This window comes from Zingiber officinale, chromosome 4A, assembly GCF_018446385.1.
Source record: "Zingiber officinale cultivar Zhangliang chromosome 4A, Zo_v1.1, whole genome shotgun sequence".
Taxonomy (NCBI): Eukaryota; Viridiplantae; Streptophyta; class Magnoliopsida; order Zingiberales; family Zingiberaceae; genus Zingiber; species Zingiber officinale.
Genome location: NC_055992.1, coordinates 66,109,666 through 66,130,413, shown reverse-complemented (window position 1 = coordinate 66,130,413; position 20,748 = coordinate 66,109,666). Strand labels below are relative to the sequence as shown.

The 20,748-nt window shown below is 35.4% G+C and overlaps 1 protein-coding gene across 1 annotated transcript; it reads left to right on the top strand.

The window, feature by feature from the left end:
* Positions 1–209: 209 nt before the first annotated feature.
* Positions 210–16,545, top strand: LOC121969966 (pentatricopeptide repeat-containing protein At4g14190, chloroplastic-like). The gene is made up of 2 exons (XM_042520315.1): positions 210–655; positions 15,296–16,545. Exons 1-2 carry the CDS (start codon positions 275–277, stop codon positions 16,427–16,429), a joined length of 1,515 nt encoding a protein of 504 aa, XP_042376249.1. The 5' UTR covers positions 210–274; the 3' UTR covers positions 16,430–16,545.
* Positions 16,546–20,748: the final 4,203 nt, after the last annotated feature.

Here is a 20,748-nt window from a genome sequence, read left to right as displayed (position 1 = left end):
ATTCCGATAAAAGATATGCAACTAACCAAATATTACTTTTAAGAGTGATATCCATACTCATACCTATTCCCATTTCATAATACAATAATTCCCATTCCGATTTTTATTCTTAGGAAAAAATCTAACGCCTTACTTTTTTTAGTGCCTCCAACTTGTGCTTATTGACGTTGCCCATCTTATAGGCCGTTGGCTAGTTGATGCTCATATCAGAGACCGTCGAACCCAATCCTAATGCCAGAGCCACCCGCATAAACGAGTTGGTGAAGCAACGGCAATGTCGACGAACCTTGGCTCCGCCTCGTTCTATTCCCTCTCCTCCTTCCGCAATTATTCCTTCTCCTCTTCCCACTCCTCGACCATTTCCCTCCCCATCTTGAATTCACAGCATTCCTCGTCCTCCAAGCTTCGCTCTTCGAGACGTCCTGTTGCGGAACATCAACCACTGCCCCAGGATTGGGAACAGCGGCATCGGGCGCTGCTGGTCGACACTTTTCACCGGAATAACGGCCTCAGATCCTTGATTCATGAGGCCTCCAGAAACAGTGGCTCTTGCGCTCTACAGCTTCTCGAAAAAGATGGGGATTGGACCGAAGACAACCTCTGGGCTATGGTATCCTTCCTCGTTGAAACTGGAAGGGCAGAAGAGGCCCTACAGGTTCGGATTTTCTACCTCTTGTTTCTCTTTATTTACTTTTAGACTTTCTCTTTGATCGATTTCTTTGTTGCTTCTCTTGAAAAGGTTTTTTTTGTTAGTTTGGTTTAAGACTGTCGTCTGGTGAATATATATGTGTGTGTATATATATATATATATATATATATATTCATTTGATTGTTTGAACTAATCATTTCAATTGGAATTAACCTTGGGTTGATTTTGACACAGTACATTCAATTTGTGTTGGTGCGTACATTCCGGGCTGACTCTATATAATTCATCAGGAATAATTTTACTCAATGAGATAGTGAGAAATTAAGATGGGGACGACCAAAATGCGGTTTAAAATTAGAAAGTTTCAGTTTAGATATTTTCTGAAATAGGAAGTCAAGAATTTTGTATATATAATAATTTTTTATTTTGAAGTACTGAAGTTTACATGAATAGGATAAATTAGTCTGGGAGTTAGTTTTTCAATTGTCAACTAATTAAGGGTTCTTGTTTAATCTTTTGGAGAATAAGCCATATTGGGGCCTTCAAAAAGAGACCTAGCCCCTTTGTTTGCTTGATCTTCCATTTAATAAATTTCAGTTTCCTTTGTGAGTGCAAGTATTCTTGAATGAGATTGTTCATTTTATGTTGCATCGTGTGGTACTAAATGTTTGAGCAAGTTTTGTCGACTTTCATGCTGCATCTGTTTGGTAACCACATTTAAACTTTTGGCTCACACATTTCCCACATTCTTCACACTTAATATTCTCTACAAACCCCTCCTATCTCTCTGCTCCACAAATTCTACTTCTACTTGCACCCTTGACAATAATAGTAAATTTGACCACCAACTGGTGCTCGCTATGCTGACTTACACCCATGTTGCTTGTTCCTATAACCACCAAGCACCAATCTCCATTGGTTCAACCTCTTCCCTTAAGGCAACTCTTATTTCCTCCTACAAAACCCATCACTAGGAGCCTTGTTCTATTAGGTTTTTTTAGACGCAAAAATCCTGTCTCTCCCATCTCCTCTTTTGCAACCCTAATCTACTTGCAACATCACCCTTTAGTTTTCATGGACCCAGTGTACAATTTCTCTTTTTACTCCTAATCTTTGCTAGAGAAAAACATGACTCAATTTGCATGTTGACTTCTATAGTACTCTTCTTTGCCTTTTCTTTGTTAGTCTTTTCGTGTCACCATTCTACGGCTTCATAATATTTTGTTTATCGTCATTTGAATTTTTAAAGACATTTTCAATGACTTTTAATAGATATAATAGTTCTTTTGTTTATTACACTTTTTTTCGTAAAGCATGCGCTTTATTTTGTACTTTAAGCCCCAAGACCCTTGAGTGCTTTTGACAACTCTGCATTATACTACCGATTGAAAGTCATTGAACGCTTAACTTATATTCAGTTTGCATTATTTCTACTGAAGCAGTTTGCTATTATTTCTACTGAAGTAGTTTATCTGATGATTAGGGCTTCATACTCCTTCATTCTTTGATGCTAGAAATTGGAACCTTATTGCCTTGTCCACCATATATCTTTTTCAACTAATCAAAATTATTCCTACTCCATGTTTAGAGTGATCAATTGTCTACGTATATCTATTACTACCACTTTTGTTCAAATTCATCTACAAGAGTAATTAGGTCTATAATAATTCCAGTAGAACATACTCTCATTGTTGGCATCCTTCAGAATACTAAATCTAACACACTCAGTGGGGTAGTCCAACAAAGTATGATTCATTGTTATTTCTATCTACATCTGCCTATGCAAATTTGCCTTTTGTGGATAGACTGAATAGTCTCAAGTTATATCCCTCTCAAATTATTAATTGTTCTGGTAACTTCTTGGCTGCTTTTGCAAGTGCACGTACCAACTTCTCCGCTCGTGTTACCTTACATTGAATTTAGAGCGCTTTAACTTCTCTATGAACCTTTTCGATAGCTTTTCCATCTTTTTCACCTTTTAGTTTTCATTAGTCTTTCTCAATTGAACCGACTTCCATAGGATCATGGTTTAAGAATTATAGTAGCACCTTTGCAACCATAGTTGCCCCTTTCGGTGTTGGAAACTTCATTGCTCAATGACAAGTTTATAGACTTGTCCTTAGCTTGTTTGATAACATCATAACCAAGAGTAGGTCCACTGCTGAGAACTTTATTTTCCCAAGGCTCTTCCTTGAGGAATAAAGTAAGGCCTATAGTTCCGAGTGTGTATACTGACTTGTACACCCTAAAAGGGTGGTGCTTTCACTATCCAAATCCTGTTGATGATACCTAAGCATCAAAACATTGTTAGTGTAGAACATTAGCCAAGTTGCTAGTATTGATCAGCATTCTATTTTCACCACCCTTAAGGATGGTGCAATTCGTAGTCTTATCTCCAAATGACCAGAGTATCCTGATCTCTTGCTAATTTCCTTGCTTCCTCTTCTATAAAAGCCAAATCCTAGTTGTATTCAGTGATACATATAGGGTTAAGTCTGAGAGCTATTTCCCTGGGTATGACTTGGACTTTTTATTGCTTTCGTCACCTTCTGGTTAGCTAATTATTTTTGAACGGGATCTTTAGGTCTTCCATGCGCTCTATTGTCTTCCTCTTTTATCCAATATACTTTTTTACCTCCTTATCATCTCTTTAACCTGGAACTTCAAATGGATGCATGAGTTGTATTATGTCCTTATTCCTAGTTGGATGTCTGCAATATTTTGTCTCACCTAGGGATTGAGATCTCGTGCCGAGCTAGTCAAAATGGGTGAAATATTTCGTTTTGCCCGTCGACCGACACTGACACGAACTAGACACCACTCCTAGCCGTAGCCGCGGAGGTGTTGCAAAACCTGCGGCCGTGCAGCAAAGGTCGTGCGACCCTCGCGGTCGTGCCAGAGGGGCCGCATGACCCTACGACCGTGCAGCAAGGGTCGCGCGACCCTCGCGGCTGTGCCAGAGGGGCCGCACGACCCTATGGCCGCGTCGGAGGGGCTGCGCAACCTTGCGGCTGCGCTTAGGGTTGCAGTTGATTTTTTTAATTAAATCATTTTTTTTAATTAAAACAATTCCTAGGATGAATGGAGATAATTCAACAACAACAACCAAGTCTTATCCCACTAGGTGAGATCGACTATATAGATTCTTTTACGCCATTGGGTTCTGTTCCCTATTATATCATCATTTATATTTAAATAAAATTTATCTTGTTTTATTATTACTAACCAAGTCTTTTTTGGTTTTCCTCCTCGTTTGATGTGCGTGTTTGTCATATTTTCACATTGCCTGACTGAAGCATTTATTGGTCATTTAAGTACATGCCCATACCATTTTAAACGTGTCTTTTGGAATTTTTCCTCAATAGATGCAACTCCGACTCTCTCTAATACTCTCATTTCTTATTTTGTCCATCTTTACACATCCACCTTAACATTCTCATCTTTGCAACTCTCATCTTCTGTTCATGTGCTCGAGTGATAGCCCAATATTCAGCTCCATATAATATAGTAGGTCTAACTACGGTTTTATAGAACTTTCTTTTAAGTTTTAGACGCTCTCCTCCATTTCAATCATCCTACTTATATTCTATGTAAGACATATTTTTCAATCCCCCATCGTTTTACAAAAATGATCATAAATATTTAAAGCTCTCAGTTTCAGGCAACTCGTCATCTCCTATCTTAACCATTGTCTCATTACATCTAATATTGTTAAACTTAATTTTCATATATTCCGTTTTTATTCTACTAAGCCTAAAACCTTTCTCTTCTTGTGCTTTCTGCCAAGATTCTAGCTTAATATTTACTTCTTCATGTATTTATTTCATCTACCAAAATAATATCATCTGCAAATAACATGCACCACGGTACTGTGCCTTGAATATGTATAGTGTGTTTGTCTATAATTAGTGTAAAAAGATAGGAACTTAGAGTTGATTCTTAATGTAATCCTATTTTTATTAGAAATCCTTCAGTTACTGCACCTAAAGTTTTTACTTTGGTCGTTACATCCTCATACATATCCTTAATTAGTTCAATATATATTACGTTAACACCTCTCTTTTTTAGAATTCTCTATATAATTTCTATTTGACTCTATCATAAGTTTTTTCTAAGTTAATGAATACTATGTGTAGATCTTATTTTTGCTCCTGATATTTTTTAATTAGTTGTGAAAATGTATAGCTTCTATTGTCGACCTTCCAAGCATGAATCCAAATTGATTTTCTGTTACTGTGATCTCATTCCTTAATCTTTTTCCATTCACTCTTTCCTAAAGTTTCATGGTATGACTCTTAGTTTAATACCCTTATAGTTTGCATAATTTTGTACGTCTCTTTTATTTTTATATAAGGAAACTAGAGTACTTACCCTCCATTGATCAGACATTTTTTTCGTTTTCAATATCATGTTAAATAATTTTATAAATCATTCAATACTTTATTTTCCTGACACTTTCAAACCTCTATCGGAATATGATCTGGTCCAACGACTTTTCCATTGTGCATCTCATTTAAAGCTTATTCATTTAAATTTCTATACTCATTTGATCTATTTAAATTACCAAAGTTAAGTTGGTCACCTAAACCTTCATTAAAAAGTTGATAAAAATACCTCTTCCACCGCTCTTTTATTTATTCATCATTTACTAGTTCCCTATTGCATTCATCTTTAATATATTTTATTTGGATAAGATTTTTTTGTCTTCGTTTCTCTTATTTTAACTATTCTATAAATGTCTCTTTCCCCTTCTTTTGTATTCAATTTTTGATATAATTGTTCTAAAGTTTCATTTTTTGCTTCATTTACTATTTCTTAGTTTCTTTTTTTTGCTATTGTATATTTTCTTAAGTTTTCCTTATTTTTATAAATATATAATTTCTTATAAGTTTTTTGTTTTTCCTTCACTTTCTCTAATACTTTCTCATTCTATCATCAAGGTGGCAAAAGGCGAATATGCTCGCCCCCAGCGCCCCCACCAACCCGTCGTAGGGCCAACACGGAGGAGGTAAATCACGGGTGGCTACTAGCCTTTGGAATAATGACTAGCACATAAGGGAGGCATTTACCTCGGTTTTGCCGAGATTTGAACCCCATACCTCATGGTGGCAACACCTCATGCGCTAGCCACTAGACCATCCTAAGGGGACATTCTCATTCTATCATCAAGATTCTTTACTTAGTGGTGCATGTTCCTTTAATTCATCGAGTACACTCGTAGCTACTATTTTCTACTTTGATACAATCTTATCCCATGTTGTATTAGAGTCACTGTATATTTCACCTAATGCTTGTAGTCCTACCTTCTCCTTAAACATATTTTGCTTTCCATTCTTTAACTTCCATCACTTAATTTTAGGAGTCATATTTATTTTCTTTCTATTGATACTATGCTTGAGGCGTATATCCAATACTACTAACCTATGTTGAGTAGGTAAGCTTTTTCCAGTGATGACCTTGCAATCTTTATAAATCGTTCTATCCCTCTTCCTATCCATAAGAAAGTCAATTTGCGATTTATTATTCTCACTTTTGAACGTGACCAAGTGTTCTTTTTTCTTAAAAAATGTATTAGCTAATATAAGGTCATATGTTATCACAAAATCCAATATAGTTTTTCATTCTTTATTTCTAGTTCCAAACTCATAACTCCACTCTCTCATATTCCTTAATTTTTACTCTAACATGGCTATTTAGATCACATCCTATTAAAATCATTTCATTTGGCGGAATGTTTTATAATATTTCATCTAAGTTGTCCTAAAATCTTGATTTGATAGTTTTATCTAATCATATTTGCGGTGCATATATGCTAATTACGTTCATAGATTCTTTCGCTACTATTATCTTAAGAGCTATAATTCTATCCCCTTTTCTAACTACTCCTACAACTTCATCTTTAACGAATTATTTATAACAATATCCCCTCTATGTCTTATTTTATTCTTTCCTATATACCATAACTTAAAACTCGAGATTTCTATCATGTTTGCCTTCTCGCCTACCCATTTTATCTAAATGGAGATAATTCAAAGAGGCTTAATTAAATTCTAATAAAATTATCTAATTAATTAAATATTTTATTTATTTTAATATTAAAAATATATAATAAAATTTTTATTTATTTATTTAGCTATGTTATTATTTTTTTAATGATTTGATTATCTCTAATTTAAATAAATAATCAAATATATTTTTTAAAATCCTAATTAAATTATCCCATTAAAATATATAAAAATTAATTTAAAATTATAAAAAAATCTAATTAAATACTATATATTCCTAAAACCCTCCGCATGGATCACAGTGTAGCGATAGTCTTTGCAACCACAATTTTTTTTTTATTTTTTTATTGAGTTAATTTTTTATTTTTTAAATATCTATTTTTTATAAATAAACTATTTTAATAATAATTATAAAAATATTAAAAATTATTTTAAAATTCTTAAATAATTTTAATAAATATTTTATAAAATAATTTTAAATTTTTTTACTAATTTTAAAATTTAGCATAAATTGAAAATAATCGAAAAATAAAAAAATATATAATTCTTAAACATTTCAAATAAAATTTTTAAAATTAAAAATTTACAAATATATTAAAAAAATAATTTAAGATTTCAAATAATTCTATAATTATTTTTATAATTTTAAATTTAGTTTTGAATTTTAAGAATTACTTATTTTTTAAAAATATCTTTTATAAAAATTTAATAGACATTATCTTATGAGAAAATATTAAAATATAAATTTAACATCTTAAAATAAAAAAACATATTTAATAATCAAATATATATATATATATATATAAGGAATCGATTCGATTCCTTCGGTCTTGATCGATTAATCGTGCGACAAAAGGAATCAATTCGATTCCTTCTGTCGCCTTTGATTAATCGCGCAGAAGGAGAAAAGACCCTATATAAAGAGGCACTAGCGAGCAATCAGCATACTCGACGAAGGCAGCTGCGAGGCGACGGGGAGCCATGGCAGGCGACGACAAGCAGCGGCGAGGCGACGACAAGTAGTGGCGAGGCGACTCCGAGCAGTGGCGAGGCGATGACGAATAGTGGTGAGGCGGCAACAAGAGCGGCAAGTTATGATTTTCCCCTATTCGCAAATGGCTCGTAGGCGTCCCCGTCTCAGATGCATTGCAGGCAACATCAGAGGAGTCTTGGGATGCCTCCGGCGGCATCGGAAGCATCCCGCGATGCCTTTGGCGGTGCTGGAAGCATCCCGTTTCTCCTCCGGCACCGTTGGGCATACCCCCCGATCCGCCGAGCCCCGCTTTTAAAATTTAATTTTGAATTTAATTAATTTAAACAATTTCCAAGTACATGTGATATTTTCGAACAAACTTTTATAAGAACTAATTAAATTATCACAATAATTATAAAACATATATTTAAAATTAAAAATTTTATTAATTAATATTTTAAAAAAGCATATTACTAATTGTTTAAATTAATTTGGATGGTGGATATCCAAATGTTTCTAATTGTCGAAAACTTTCTCAAGAAGTTCGTCGTATAATGAAAGAGGTAAACAACAACGACAACGTGAAGTTGTTGATAGCCGAAGCTCTAATGAACCAATCTATGATGAATTTGAAGGTCGTGGTGAAGTTTCAAATGACGAAGATTTTTTAGCAGCTCTTAGTGTCTCTCGAACTCAATATGACTATGAGCAAAATATACGACATAGAAGTGGTTCAACTGGTGCCCGTGGAAGAGGCTTAACTATTGTAGCAACATTGGGAAGGAGTGCAAGTGTTTGTATTACTTTAACACAAGGTGGTATTGGTCATTTTTTTCCTACTATGGGACAAAGACGTATAGTTGATATTGCTAATATTGATCTACTGGCATTCCCATATCAACAAATAAACTAGGATTGATTATGCATATACAAAAGAGAAGAAGAAATCAATCTGTAAAAGTTTTGTTAAATTTTTTCATTTTAATCATATCCCCTCTAATATAGCAAACAACACATAATACCGTAGCATGATATCCAACATCTAAAACTCTGGTCCTGCTATTCAACCTCCGACTGCATATGAAATTGTTTGTCCATATTTAGATGAACAACCGGAGAAGATCAATACTTGGATCCTATCATGCAAGAAGCAATGAAACTTATATGAGGTTACATTGATGTGTGATGGCTCGATAGGACCTACATGGATGAGCATTATTAACTTTCTATTATACTACAATAGAAAAGTGACATTTCATAAATCTATTGATGCAACTATAGACTATCATGATGCACCCTACATATATCGTTTGATGGATAATATAGTTCAAGAGATAGGTGCAGAACATATAGTGTAGATGATTACAGACAATTGTGCCAACTTTAAGAGGGCTGGAGAGTTATTGGAGCAAAAGTATCAATCATTATTTTGGACTCTATGCACAACACACAGTATTGATTTGATGATGACAAATATCGATAAGCTCGATATAGTGAAGAAGGTAGTGAAAAAAGTCAATCTTTAACAAAATTTCTTTATAATCATCATTGAATTCATGGATTAATGAGAAAATTTATTGATGGGGAGATTCTACGACAGGGAGCGACTATGTTTGCCACTCACTTTCTCTTGCTAAAATCGTTGAATCAGAAAAAAGTCAGATTGAAGGTCATCTTCTCGTTTGAGGATTGGGAAGCTTCTCGATATTCTAACATGATAGAAGGTAAGATGCAAAAATAATTATATTCGTTAGATTTTAGGACTATATTGCAGATATTCTTATAGCAGTAGAATCATTATACGTTGTTCTATGTAAAGTTGATATGGACAAGAAGTCACAAATCAACGTTTACCGTCTAATTCTTGAAGAAAAAGAGAAAATTAAGAAGCATCTACAATCACCAACCAAGCATCAACATTACATTGATATAATCACTACAAGATGGGGCGATCAAATGAGAAAATATATGCATTTGGACGGTACGTATTTTTTAATGATAAAGAATTTTTAATATTGTTATTAATAATTATATATGTTTAATTATTGTAGGTAATTATCTCAATCATGCATATCAATACCGTTATAATCTTGGCACAAATGATGATTTATTAGTGGCCCTAGACATGTAATATCAAGATTACATACAAATAGATAATCAATTGCTGAGACTATTAATGAAAGTCGATTATTTCGAGAGACTTATGGTTCTTTTAGTGACCCTATTGTAGTGTCATGTAGATATAAAATGGATGCAGGTAAATATAGTAACAATTATTACTAATTATTGTCAACAAATATAAATACTATTTTTATTTTGTTCTTATTTATCTTACAGATGAGTGGTGGTTACAATACGGAGGATCAACTCCAAATTTGAAAATAAATTCACAGACGTCTTCAAGTGATCGTAAAGAAATTGGTCAACTTTTTCCCTCATTCATACAAAAGTACGAAATCATCTTTCTTATCGTCGCTTGGAGAGCGTCTTCAACTAAGAGCAATAACATAAGAGAATGAAGCATAAGAATTTGGTAATGTAGACCCATTTAATATTGGATTTGTCCAAACTGAGAATGATCTAATGATGGATTGGTGAAGCGATGCAGAGGCTGAGAATCCATTATTTGATAAAGAAAGAGACTCACCACGACCATCTCAATTTCTTACTCAATAGATTGAAAAAATACAAGCTAAAGGAAATATCCGTGAGGAAGAACATGATGATGAAGCTTTTGATCAAGAATTTTGATTTTATGGATCTTGATCTAGACATTCTCAAACATCCCAACCCCAAACTCAACCAAAGTCCATAGATAAAGGCAAAAACAAAGGCAAAGTTCCTGCAATTTTTACTTAAAAAAAAGACAAACCTCTTATTTTTACGGGATGCGGTCGAGAATTAGAGAAAATCCACATGATGCAATTGATGAGCAAGAACATGATGATAGTGATGAAACATCATCACCTTCTGACATTATAATCCAACGAGAAGTTCGAAATGAGGATAGTGATGTTGATAGTAGTGCAAATACTCATGGAAGTGATGATAGTGGTAATGCATCTAGTGGTAAAAATTATGTTCCCCCTACTCTAGCACCGGAGCCATGGACATGTGAGATAGATTACACACATGCAACTCAAGATTATGATCATGGAGCTAGTAGAAGTGATATTCGATATCAACGTCGATATAATGGTGACAAACAAAAGAAATTTAATAATTATCAAGATATGCAGGAGAGTTTAGCTCAGATTGATTTTAGCCGAAGTTCATCATACTCGCAGCCATCTTATTATAACTCTGATGCATCATATGGCGATTCATCGTACCAAAGCTTGGGGACATATGCTTATCCTTATCCTGAGCATGTCCCTGTATCCATTCCGATTTCAATAATGCCGGTTTAAATCCAACTTCCAGTGATGAATCAATACACATTGATGGACATGTGGAGAAATCAATATTAATATTGCATGTCATGGGATGACTATTTAATTTGGGTGTTGGAGACCTATGGAATTGACTTTAAGTAGAATGTTGTAAGAATCAATGCTTCTATCTGATTCATGCCACTCTTTTTGGTATTAGTAGGGTAATATATTATGATATATCAATTTTAATTCAAGTTATCGATAGATTAATTTTCTTTAACGAAAACTATATTTAATTATTTTTTTTAACCATATTAAGTTGTCCAATAATTGAGAATTTATATAAAATCAATTTATAACTTATTTTAAAATTATACACAATAAACATATTTATTTAATAATTACTATATATAAATAAAAATACCGAAAGCGTATTGACATGGTAAGATACGATACTGAAACCATATCGTTCCGGTCTGGGACAGAAACTTCGGCATGGGTCGAGATTTTAAACTTTGGTCGGCACTACACATACGATGTCGAAACCGTATTATTCTGGTCCAGTGGTACGATTTGAGATTTTAAACCATGGTCTCACCCCACTTCATTATTGAACAAATTTGTTAGGATTTATGCAGCGGATTTCTATCCTTCATCACAATGATGTTTAAAAGCATTCCTTTGGCTTCATTTTTGCATAACCTTCTTGAGGTCCCTGATCCCTACTTTATCATCTCTTTAGTCTGGAATTTCAATTGGATGCATTTATGTATCATGTCTGTGTTCCCAACTGGATATCTGCTATATTTTGTCTCACCACACTTATGCATTATGAAACAAATTTGTTAGGCCCATGCAGCAGATTTCTATCCTTTGTCTCAATGAATATCTCTGGTTGTGGCATGTTTAAAAGCATCCCTTTGGCTTTAGTTTTTGCCTAACCTTTTTGATCTCCTTGATCCTCCTAAGCTTCAATTCAATCACCTTTCCCTGCATCACATAATATATAATAGAAAACTTGTTGGTTCCTTCAGGCATAGCAACAAAAATCTGTGGGGGATTCTTATATAGGGATTGTTAGAATTTCGATAGACTTTGTACTTTCTTGAAGGCTGTCATCTGAGTGGTTGGATTTGAATCATCAACCAGCCTTGCTGGCTCCCCTCGCGTACTTCTTAACAAATGTTGACAGTGGCTCATCTCACCCCCATTTGAATGACATTGAACAATCTAACCTGCTTTCATTCTACTACTTTCCAGAAAATAAGATTCAAATATTTTGGCAAGCTCTTCAAAATTGTTAATCTCCCTTATAGTGTACCACCCCTAATAGTGGTTAGGAATATCTGACAAATCAGTACATTTGATGTTCCACACAAAGACATTCTAGTCAAAATCATTTACATGCTTTGAAGGATTAGTACACCCTATATATGGCACATGAAAGTATTTATTTTGCATCTCCAAAATGAATGGTGTTTTGACCTCAGATTGTTGTTTACCTCCCTTACTTTCCCAAGTTGGGAGTGGGTCATCTCCCCCATTTGAATGACATTGAACAATCTAACCTGCGGTCATTCTACTACTTTCCAGAAAATAAGATTCAAATATTTTGGCAAGCTCTTCAAAATTGTTAATCTCCCTTATAGTGTACCACCCCTAATAGTGGTTAGGAATATCTGACAAATCAGTACATTTGATGTTCCACACAAAGACATTCTAGTCAAAATCATTTACATGCTTTGAAGGATTAGTACACCCTATATATGGCACATGAAAGTATTTATTTTGCATCTCCAAAATGAATGGTGTTTTGACCTCAGATTGTTGTTTACCTCCCTTACTTTCCCAAGTTGGCCACTCCCTTTCTTTCCATTTACCTTTATCCCTCGATACATCTACTCCCACCTTCTTACTCTTGTCTTGTCCCTGCTCACCTCCACGTTGATCTTGCTTTTGTCGGACTCCTTGCTCCTCCATTATGCCTGAGTCACCACATTGGTACTTGCTTCTTTTTCCGACCTTTTGATTTCATGAAATGGTAAAACATCTTTATTATCATGTCATCCATCATCAACAACTGGAAATTTATGTCTTCCCAATTTATTTATTTATTTATTTATTATTGTAATAATTATTTTTTAATCTACAATCAGAACTTGTAGCCCTGAAATTGAGTGGATTATTCATCCACAGAAGGGAAACTCCAGCCTCAATTTCTCCTCCTTAGTAGAGAACTTTCCCAACCTTTTTAAAGGTGATTAGGGGAAATTTGGATTTATTGCTTCTCTTCCTTTCATTATCCCTCCACGCTCAGCACCAGCACCAATTTATTTAGTTTGATTAGAACAAACAGAGAAGTCTTCTGACTGTTTGAGTATTCTTGGACCTAGATTTGGAGAGTTTGATGAACGGGGACCAAACTAGTTTGTGTTCTATCGAAGTATGAATGGAAGGTTGGTTGCTTTGACCTAGGTAACTTGTGTTTATCCAAGGTGAGCGAAGCTCAGCTGTGGTGAACCTAGCACAGCCAAGCTGGCCTAACGATTGCTTGGTTGTCCAGTCTGGTGATGAAGATAACCAGGTAAATTGGGATGAGGTGTAGAGATGTGGAAATAAATGAGATTAAATTGACCTGACAAGGAGTGATAGTTGTTACCTGGAGATTGCGTAGAGATTTATCCTCACCAACTACCATAGCAGATTGAGAATGAGATCTTGCACCTAGTCCCCTTTTGTGGGTCTCAGACTGAGTGCTAGATGACTGATGGTTAGACACGTGACCTTGTAGGTGGGGGCAGCCTATCAATTTCTCTGATTTTAATCTTTCATCATGAGTTGGCACGATTCACCATATTATTAAGTATTTGCTTAATCTGATAGATCTAGAGCCCTAGCTTTGCTATTAGTTATCCACCGCAGACATGCCATCATCCAATTGCTCTCCTGGGCTAGTGGTTAATATACCCACATAACTTCCCATGTATTGATGATTATAACTTTGGTAACAACTCCTTTTGGTTCCCTTTATGTGATATTATAATATGTTAGACTCACCTAGATAGTATAAGGTGAAAGGCATACTAGATTTTTTCCCCTTCAAAATATTATATACTAGTCATTCAACATGAAAAAAAAAAATCATTGTCACCCAAACATTGGAGGTGTCTCATGATCTCATCGTCTTCTTTTACAGTTGACTAGACAAACTTGCATTGTGGTTAGCTGCAGGTGCATGACAATGAGTTTTCTTTTCTTCTTTCAATGGAGGTCTGCTTCCTAATTGGACTTTATCTTCCTTTCATACTTGTCACAAACACTCTTCATTCGATGAGCATGAGTGGTGATTCATGAGGAACAAGTGGATGACAACAAGTCTTCACTTTATCGTCTTTTTAGAGGCCTGCAGCAATGTTGCTTCATCCTTTTCTTTTCTACAGACAGCTGAAAAACATGAAGTTGGCAACCTAATTGCATAGATGGATTTCGTCTAGCCTGTGCTTTTCTTATCACAGACCATGCAATATCTTCTTCCTAACCAGCGCCGACGGTACCACATGTCAACATTTGATTACTATAAATCCAACCAGGAATGGAACTTCAAATCTTGATGCTTAGCATATTTGTGGAATTATAGTCTGTCAATTTTGAGATGCACTTTATCATATTTGATTAGGCTTCATCATACATGTGTGGCTAGTCTGTTCACTGCTTTAATTTTTAATTGTCACTGTGTTTTAACAATGGAAACCAGGTATTATTTAATCCATAGATTAAAATGTCGAGCCGTTTCATATGATAGGAACGAAACATCTCGTTCCGCCCATGGACCGACACTAGCACAATGCTAGATCATGCCAGATCATTCTATATAAGGACACGTCGTGCGGGTTGCGCGTGCCCACAATCGTCACATAACAGAGGTTGGAGGGGGTGATTTTAAACTTGGGTTTTAATAAATAACTTAGATTAATAATTTTAATCAACTTTTAGCTATTTAGATTAAATTTTTTATTTTTAGTTAATATATTTTATATTTTAAAAATACTAAAACTATATTGGCACGATACAGTACCGAAACTGTATCATTCCGGTCCGAGACCGAAACTTCGGTACCACTTGAGATTTAAAACCATGTTATAATCTATAATTGGATACATAGTTTCTTTAATTGAACACTGTATTTGTGAAACTCTACACAGATGTAATTTTTTTCTAGTCTGATGTTGCTTAGCATTGAGCGATTCAATATTTTATGCAAAGTTCAAGTCACACTAATCTTGTATGAAACCAGGTATTTGATTTATGGAAAAATATTGAGATGACAAGAAACAATCCTTCCAATCATTTGAGAATCATAAAATTGTTTTGTGGAGAAGGCTTTATGATTGAAGCAATGTCTGCATTTGAAGCCACGAAGAAATCTGATATTTTCCCGTCTTTGGCCATCTATAATACTATAATACACGCTTTTGCAAGAAAAAGGGATTTTCATAATTCAAATGCCACGTTTGCTATGATGTTGGAAGCTGGTCTGTTACCTACACCAGAGACATATAATGGGCTTCTTCGAGCTTATGGATGTTTTGGTCTATATGACGAAATGAGCAAGTGTGTGAAGAGGATGGAACTTAGTGGCTGTTTTCCAGATGAGGTTACTTATAACATACTCATTACCGAGTATGCCCGCAGTGGGCTTCTTGAGAAGATGGAAAGCACATACAGAGTTCTCAGTTCTAAGAACTTGAACTTGCAAGCTTCTACTCTTGTGTCAATGCTTGAGGCTTATGCTGAAATGGGTAACTTGGAGAAGATTGAAAGGGTTTACCGCAGGATTCTGAAATTGAAGGCCTATATAAAGGAGGATCTGATAAGGAAACTTGCATTAGTTTACATCAGGAATTATAGGTTTGCTCAGCTAGAGGAATTAGGAAATGATGTTCGTACTGCTAATTGGGGGAAAATTGATCTCGTTTGGTATATTTTGCTTCTATCTAGTGCTGGTCTTGTCAGCAAAAAGGGCGTGGAGTCTATTCTTCATGAAATGGAAGAAGAAAAAGTGCCAATCAATATAAACATAGTCAACATCCTTGCACATTTTTATCTTAAGATAAGGGACTTCAGGTCTTTGAATGGTGCTTTTCGTCAGGCTAGAGTATGTAATATAAAGCCTGATCTCATCACTTATGGAATTTTCTTTGATGCATGTGATATTGGTTATGACGGAATCCATGTTTTAGAAGAGTGGAGGAGGAGCCGTTATTTGGAAGATGTGGTCGGAATAAGAACTGATCAACTGGTGTTGTCTGCTTTTGGAAAAGGTTCCTTCTTGAAGCTCTGTGAAAAGAAGTACATTACTGTCCATTCAAGACAAAAACAAAAGAAAATTTGGAGATACAGTGATGTGATTCGTCTTGTTCTTGGATAGAAAGCTAAAAGGAAAGTTCAATTAGTTAATTTCAGTTATTTCAACATCTCTGCTGAAAGAGTTTGATCATGAAGATTTATGTTTTTCTGGCAGAAATGTAATTATCTGTAGTGTTATATTTAGAGGATCAAAATGAGAGAGATATTTATTACTTTGGGTGACCAGGGTGGACGATCCTAGCTGTGAGGATCGTCCACCCTGGTCACCCAAATTGGGTGCCCAGGGTAACAAATTCATATATGTCAAAGTATGGGTTGGCAAGTAGCAAAGTAGCAGCAAATAACTTAGTTGGAACAAAAAAAGTTTGATGGTCGAGATACCTATTGCTTGCTCAGTTTTATATATAACTAACTAACTAACTGACTTGAGTAAGCAATAGGTATCTCGACCATCAAACTTTTTTTTTTTTGTTCCAACCAAGTTATTTGCTGCTACTTGCAAGCCCATACTTTGACAGTTTACTAACTCCTAAATAAGGCATCAATGCTTCCTCGTACAACTACTGTTTATTAGGTGCGTTCATACAAGTCCATGTGGCCGAGCAGACATAAGTTGATGCGATGCAGTATTCACTGAGGTCAATTTACTGCAATTTTGATTATCCTAGAATATCTTTCACTGCTTAGATACCAGGTCTTGAGCTCAGTGTTGTCTTTTACAGTTGCCCAACCACGAGCCCTGCTGCCCGCTGCTCCAAATCATAGTTGTGAATACAAATAAATGTCGGGTTGAGCCTCTGACTAAAGTTTAATGTGTTATTACTTGAGGTGACTATGGAGATCGATAATTCTATATTAGCATCGTTGTGGGTCAAGCACAAACTTAATGGATTCATTATTGAATATTTGTCATAGTTCGACGCTGACTGGTAATTTAATACAATTCTCGTTCTTTATCCGGGATTTGAGACCGGTCATGATCGATCATCATGGGTGGAGTTGGGTCAAGTACAAACTTAAAAATAATTTTTTTTTTCTAAAGTCAATTAAGTACAATGGAATATATAAAATAATAATAAAGCACAAATGGTTTACATATTTTGGGCATTAACTTTTACTCCACGGTTTAGTCATTCGAAATTTTCACTATGAAACAAGTATATTTTAACAAATATTTTAATAAAAGAAACTTCTCCGAACGATAGAGAAACTACATATAGCATATCTTTTAATAAATATTAAATACAAGCACAACAAAAATATTCATAAGTCTAAGCATAAGCACAAAGAAATGAATATTTATTGTCAATGAATTATGCATTTGATGGCTCTTTATATATATATATATATATATATATATATATATACACAGAGGGCTTCTCCTGCGGCGTTTTTTTGCGGTTTCTGTGCGACACGCCAAAATGTTGAATCCGAGCTGGCAAACAATTACACTAACTAGTTCAAAAAAAACAAAACCCTAAATTGTTGCTGCACCGACTCATTCTCCGAACCCCTCCCTCTTCGAACCCCCTCCTCTCCTCCTCGCGACGCAATCCCTCGCGGAGCCGTCGCCTCCCTCTCCGAACCCCTTCCTCTCCTCGTCGCGACGCAATCCCTCGCGGAGCCGTCGCCTCCCTCTCGCCTCCCTCTCTGAATCCCCTCCTCTCCTCGTCGCGACGCAGAGCCACAATATCTACACAAGGTTTATTGTCGGAGCGTCGCCTCCCTCTCCGATCCTCTCCGCAAAACCCTAGACAAAGCAGAGCCGCCTCCCTCAGCGAGACCCCTCTCTCCCCGAAGCTCAAGCGCGGTGCTTTCTGTGCGGCTGATCTCCCTCCACACTAGGGCATTTCTCTGCGCCGAACCAGGGTAAAATCCTTCTCTCTCGTAGAATCTTGCTATCTAAAATTTCGATGGCTATTACACAACTAATTGCATACTTGTTTGTAGAATCTTGCTGTGTATAAATTAATTAGAAGCGAATTGACAGTAAAACTATATTAGTTATGAGGGCTGGCTCAAGATTGACCTGATGCAAATTTAGTTTTTTAAAATCTTCGTGAAACACAGCTTCGTCTTCTGATCAGCTAGTTGTTTGATGAATATTACTTATTCTCCCTTGCAAATTTATGCACTTAAGCTGCTAATATCTAGTTATTTTACTAATCTCCATTTCAATAATACCATTAACACTTACTATTTAATTGGAGCAGTTGTTTACCTTAGAAATTGCATGATTTGTTCAATCAAATTTGAATTTAGAAATTGCATGTCTAGTTAATTAGAACAGTTGTTTACATTGAAATAAGTTATAGTTTTTATTTATTTATTTATTTATTTATCTTTTGTCAAATATAATACAAGGGCGCTCAGAAATGGAAGAAAATAGAGTTGATGATCAGGAATTCATTCCCCAAGTTGCAGATGATCGAAAGCCAAAAATTGGAATGGAATTCCCTTCTCTAGAGGATGCATATTCGTTCTATAACCAATATGCACGAGAAGCTGGATTTAGTTCAAGGAATAGCACGAGCAGGAAAAACAAGATGACAAATGAAGTGACGTGGAAACAAATTGTATGTTTTAAAGAAGGACATACAGATCGACAGCGGAACAATAAAAATTCAAATCATGATCAACTAGGAAGGGAAAGAACACGTGGCACAGTTAGAACAGGTTGCAAGTCAAATATTGCATTTGTCAAGAAACAAATTGGACCGGATTGGGTTGCCTGTAACTTTATAGAAGCCCATAATCATCCGCTTTCGACTCCATCAAAGGTGCATTTGCTACGCTCACATCGTAGTGTTTCTGCAGCCAAAAAAGCATTGACAAAACAATTTTCAGAGGCCAATGTACCAACTTGTCAACAAATGCGTTTATTAGAGATAGAGTATGGAGGCCCAGAACGGGTAGGTTGCACAGAATCTGATATTAGAAACTTTGAGAGAAATTTAAGGAATGAACAAAAGGGTATTGATGCTGAAACACTGATTGAGTTTTTTACATCTGAGCAAGAGAAGAATTCAGCTTTTTTCTTTGACTACGAGACTGATTCAGATAACAGATTTAGTAGGTGCTTTTGGGCTGATCATGTGTCAAGAAGGGCATACAGTGTATTTGGTGATGCAATTGTATTTGATACGACATATAACACCAATAAATATGGTTTGATTTTGGCACCATTTGTTGGAGTTAATCATCATCATCAAACAATTCTTTTTGGTTGCGGGTTTCTTAGTGATGAGAAAACTGAGTCTTTTGTTTGGTTGCTTACAAAGTTCTTAGAAGCCATGCCTAAAGGTGCACCAAATATTATCATCACTGATCAGGATCCTGCTATGACAAAAGCTATTGCACAGGTTTTCCCTCAAACAGTGCATCGATATTGTTTGTGGCATATATTGAACAAATTCCCAGATAAATTAGACCCTTTGACTTTTCGAAATCACTATCACAGTATAAAGGACGTCATTGTAAATTCTACAACACCTGATGCTTTTGAGAAGACATGGGAAGAGACTATCAAGGATGCTAACTTAGAAAAAAATGATTGGTTGTCCTTGATGTATGAATTGCGACACAGATGGGTCCCAGCATATTTTAGTCATGTATTTTCTGCAGGAATGTCAAGTAGCCAAAGATCTGAAGGTTCACATGCATTTTTCAAGAAATATATCTCGAATAAGAACTCATTAATGGATTTTATCACACGTTTTAATAGAGCACTGAGACACCAAAAACACAATAAGTTAGTTGCGGATCATATTGATATGAATGAACATCCCAAGGTTAATACAAGTTGGCCAATGGAAACTCAAATGGTTAAGTTGTACACAAAAAAGAAATGGCTGGAGTTTCAAAGTGAAATGACCGAGAGTCATAGTTATTATGTGCAACAGACATTTATAGGAGTTGTCTCAGCAGTTTACCACGTGATGAAATTTCAAAGTTCTTCTTCCTCAAAATCAAGAGTACTCACGCATGACAAACAAAGGGATTACATATCATGTAGTTGCATGAAATTTGAGTTTGAGGGCATTCCACGCAGACATATGTTAGCTTTTTTTCGTATCAACCAAGTGTTTCATTTGCCTGATACGTATATACTAAAACGATGGACACGAGATGCAAAAGTTGGAGCAATATATGCTTTAGGGGAGCAAAATGTCATTGATGATCCAGATTCAGAAAAATATTTGATGTCGAGGCACTCAAGGCTATCCTATAAAGCATCAGTATTAGTTGATGATGCATCTATGAGTAATGAGAAGACAAGCTTCTTAGATGAACAATTTGATTGTATCTACAACAAAATGAAAGAGATGTCCATCAGTACAACGTGCAATGATAATAGTAAAAAAAAGAAATCCATTGATG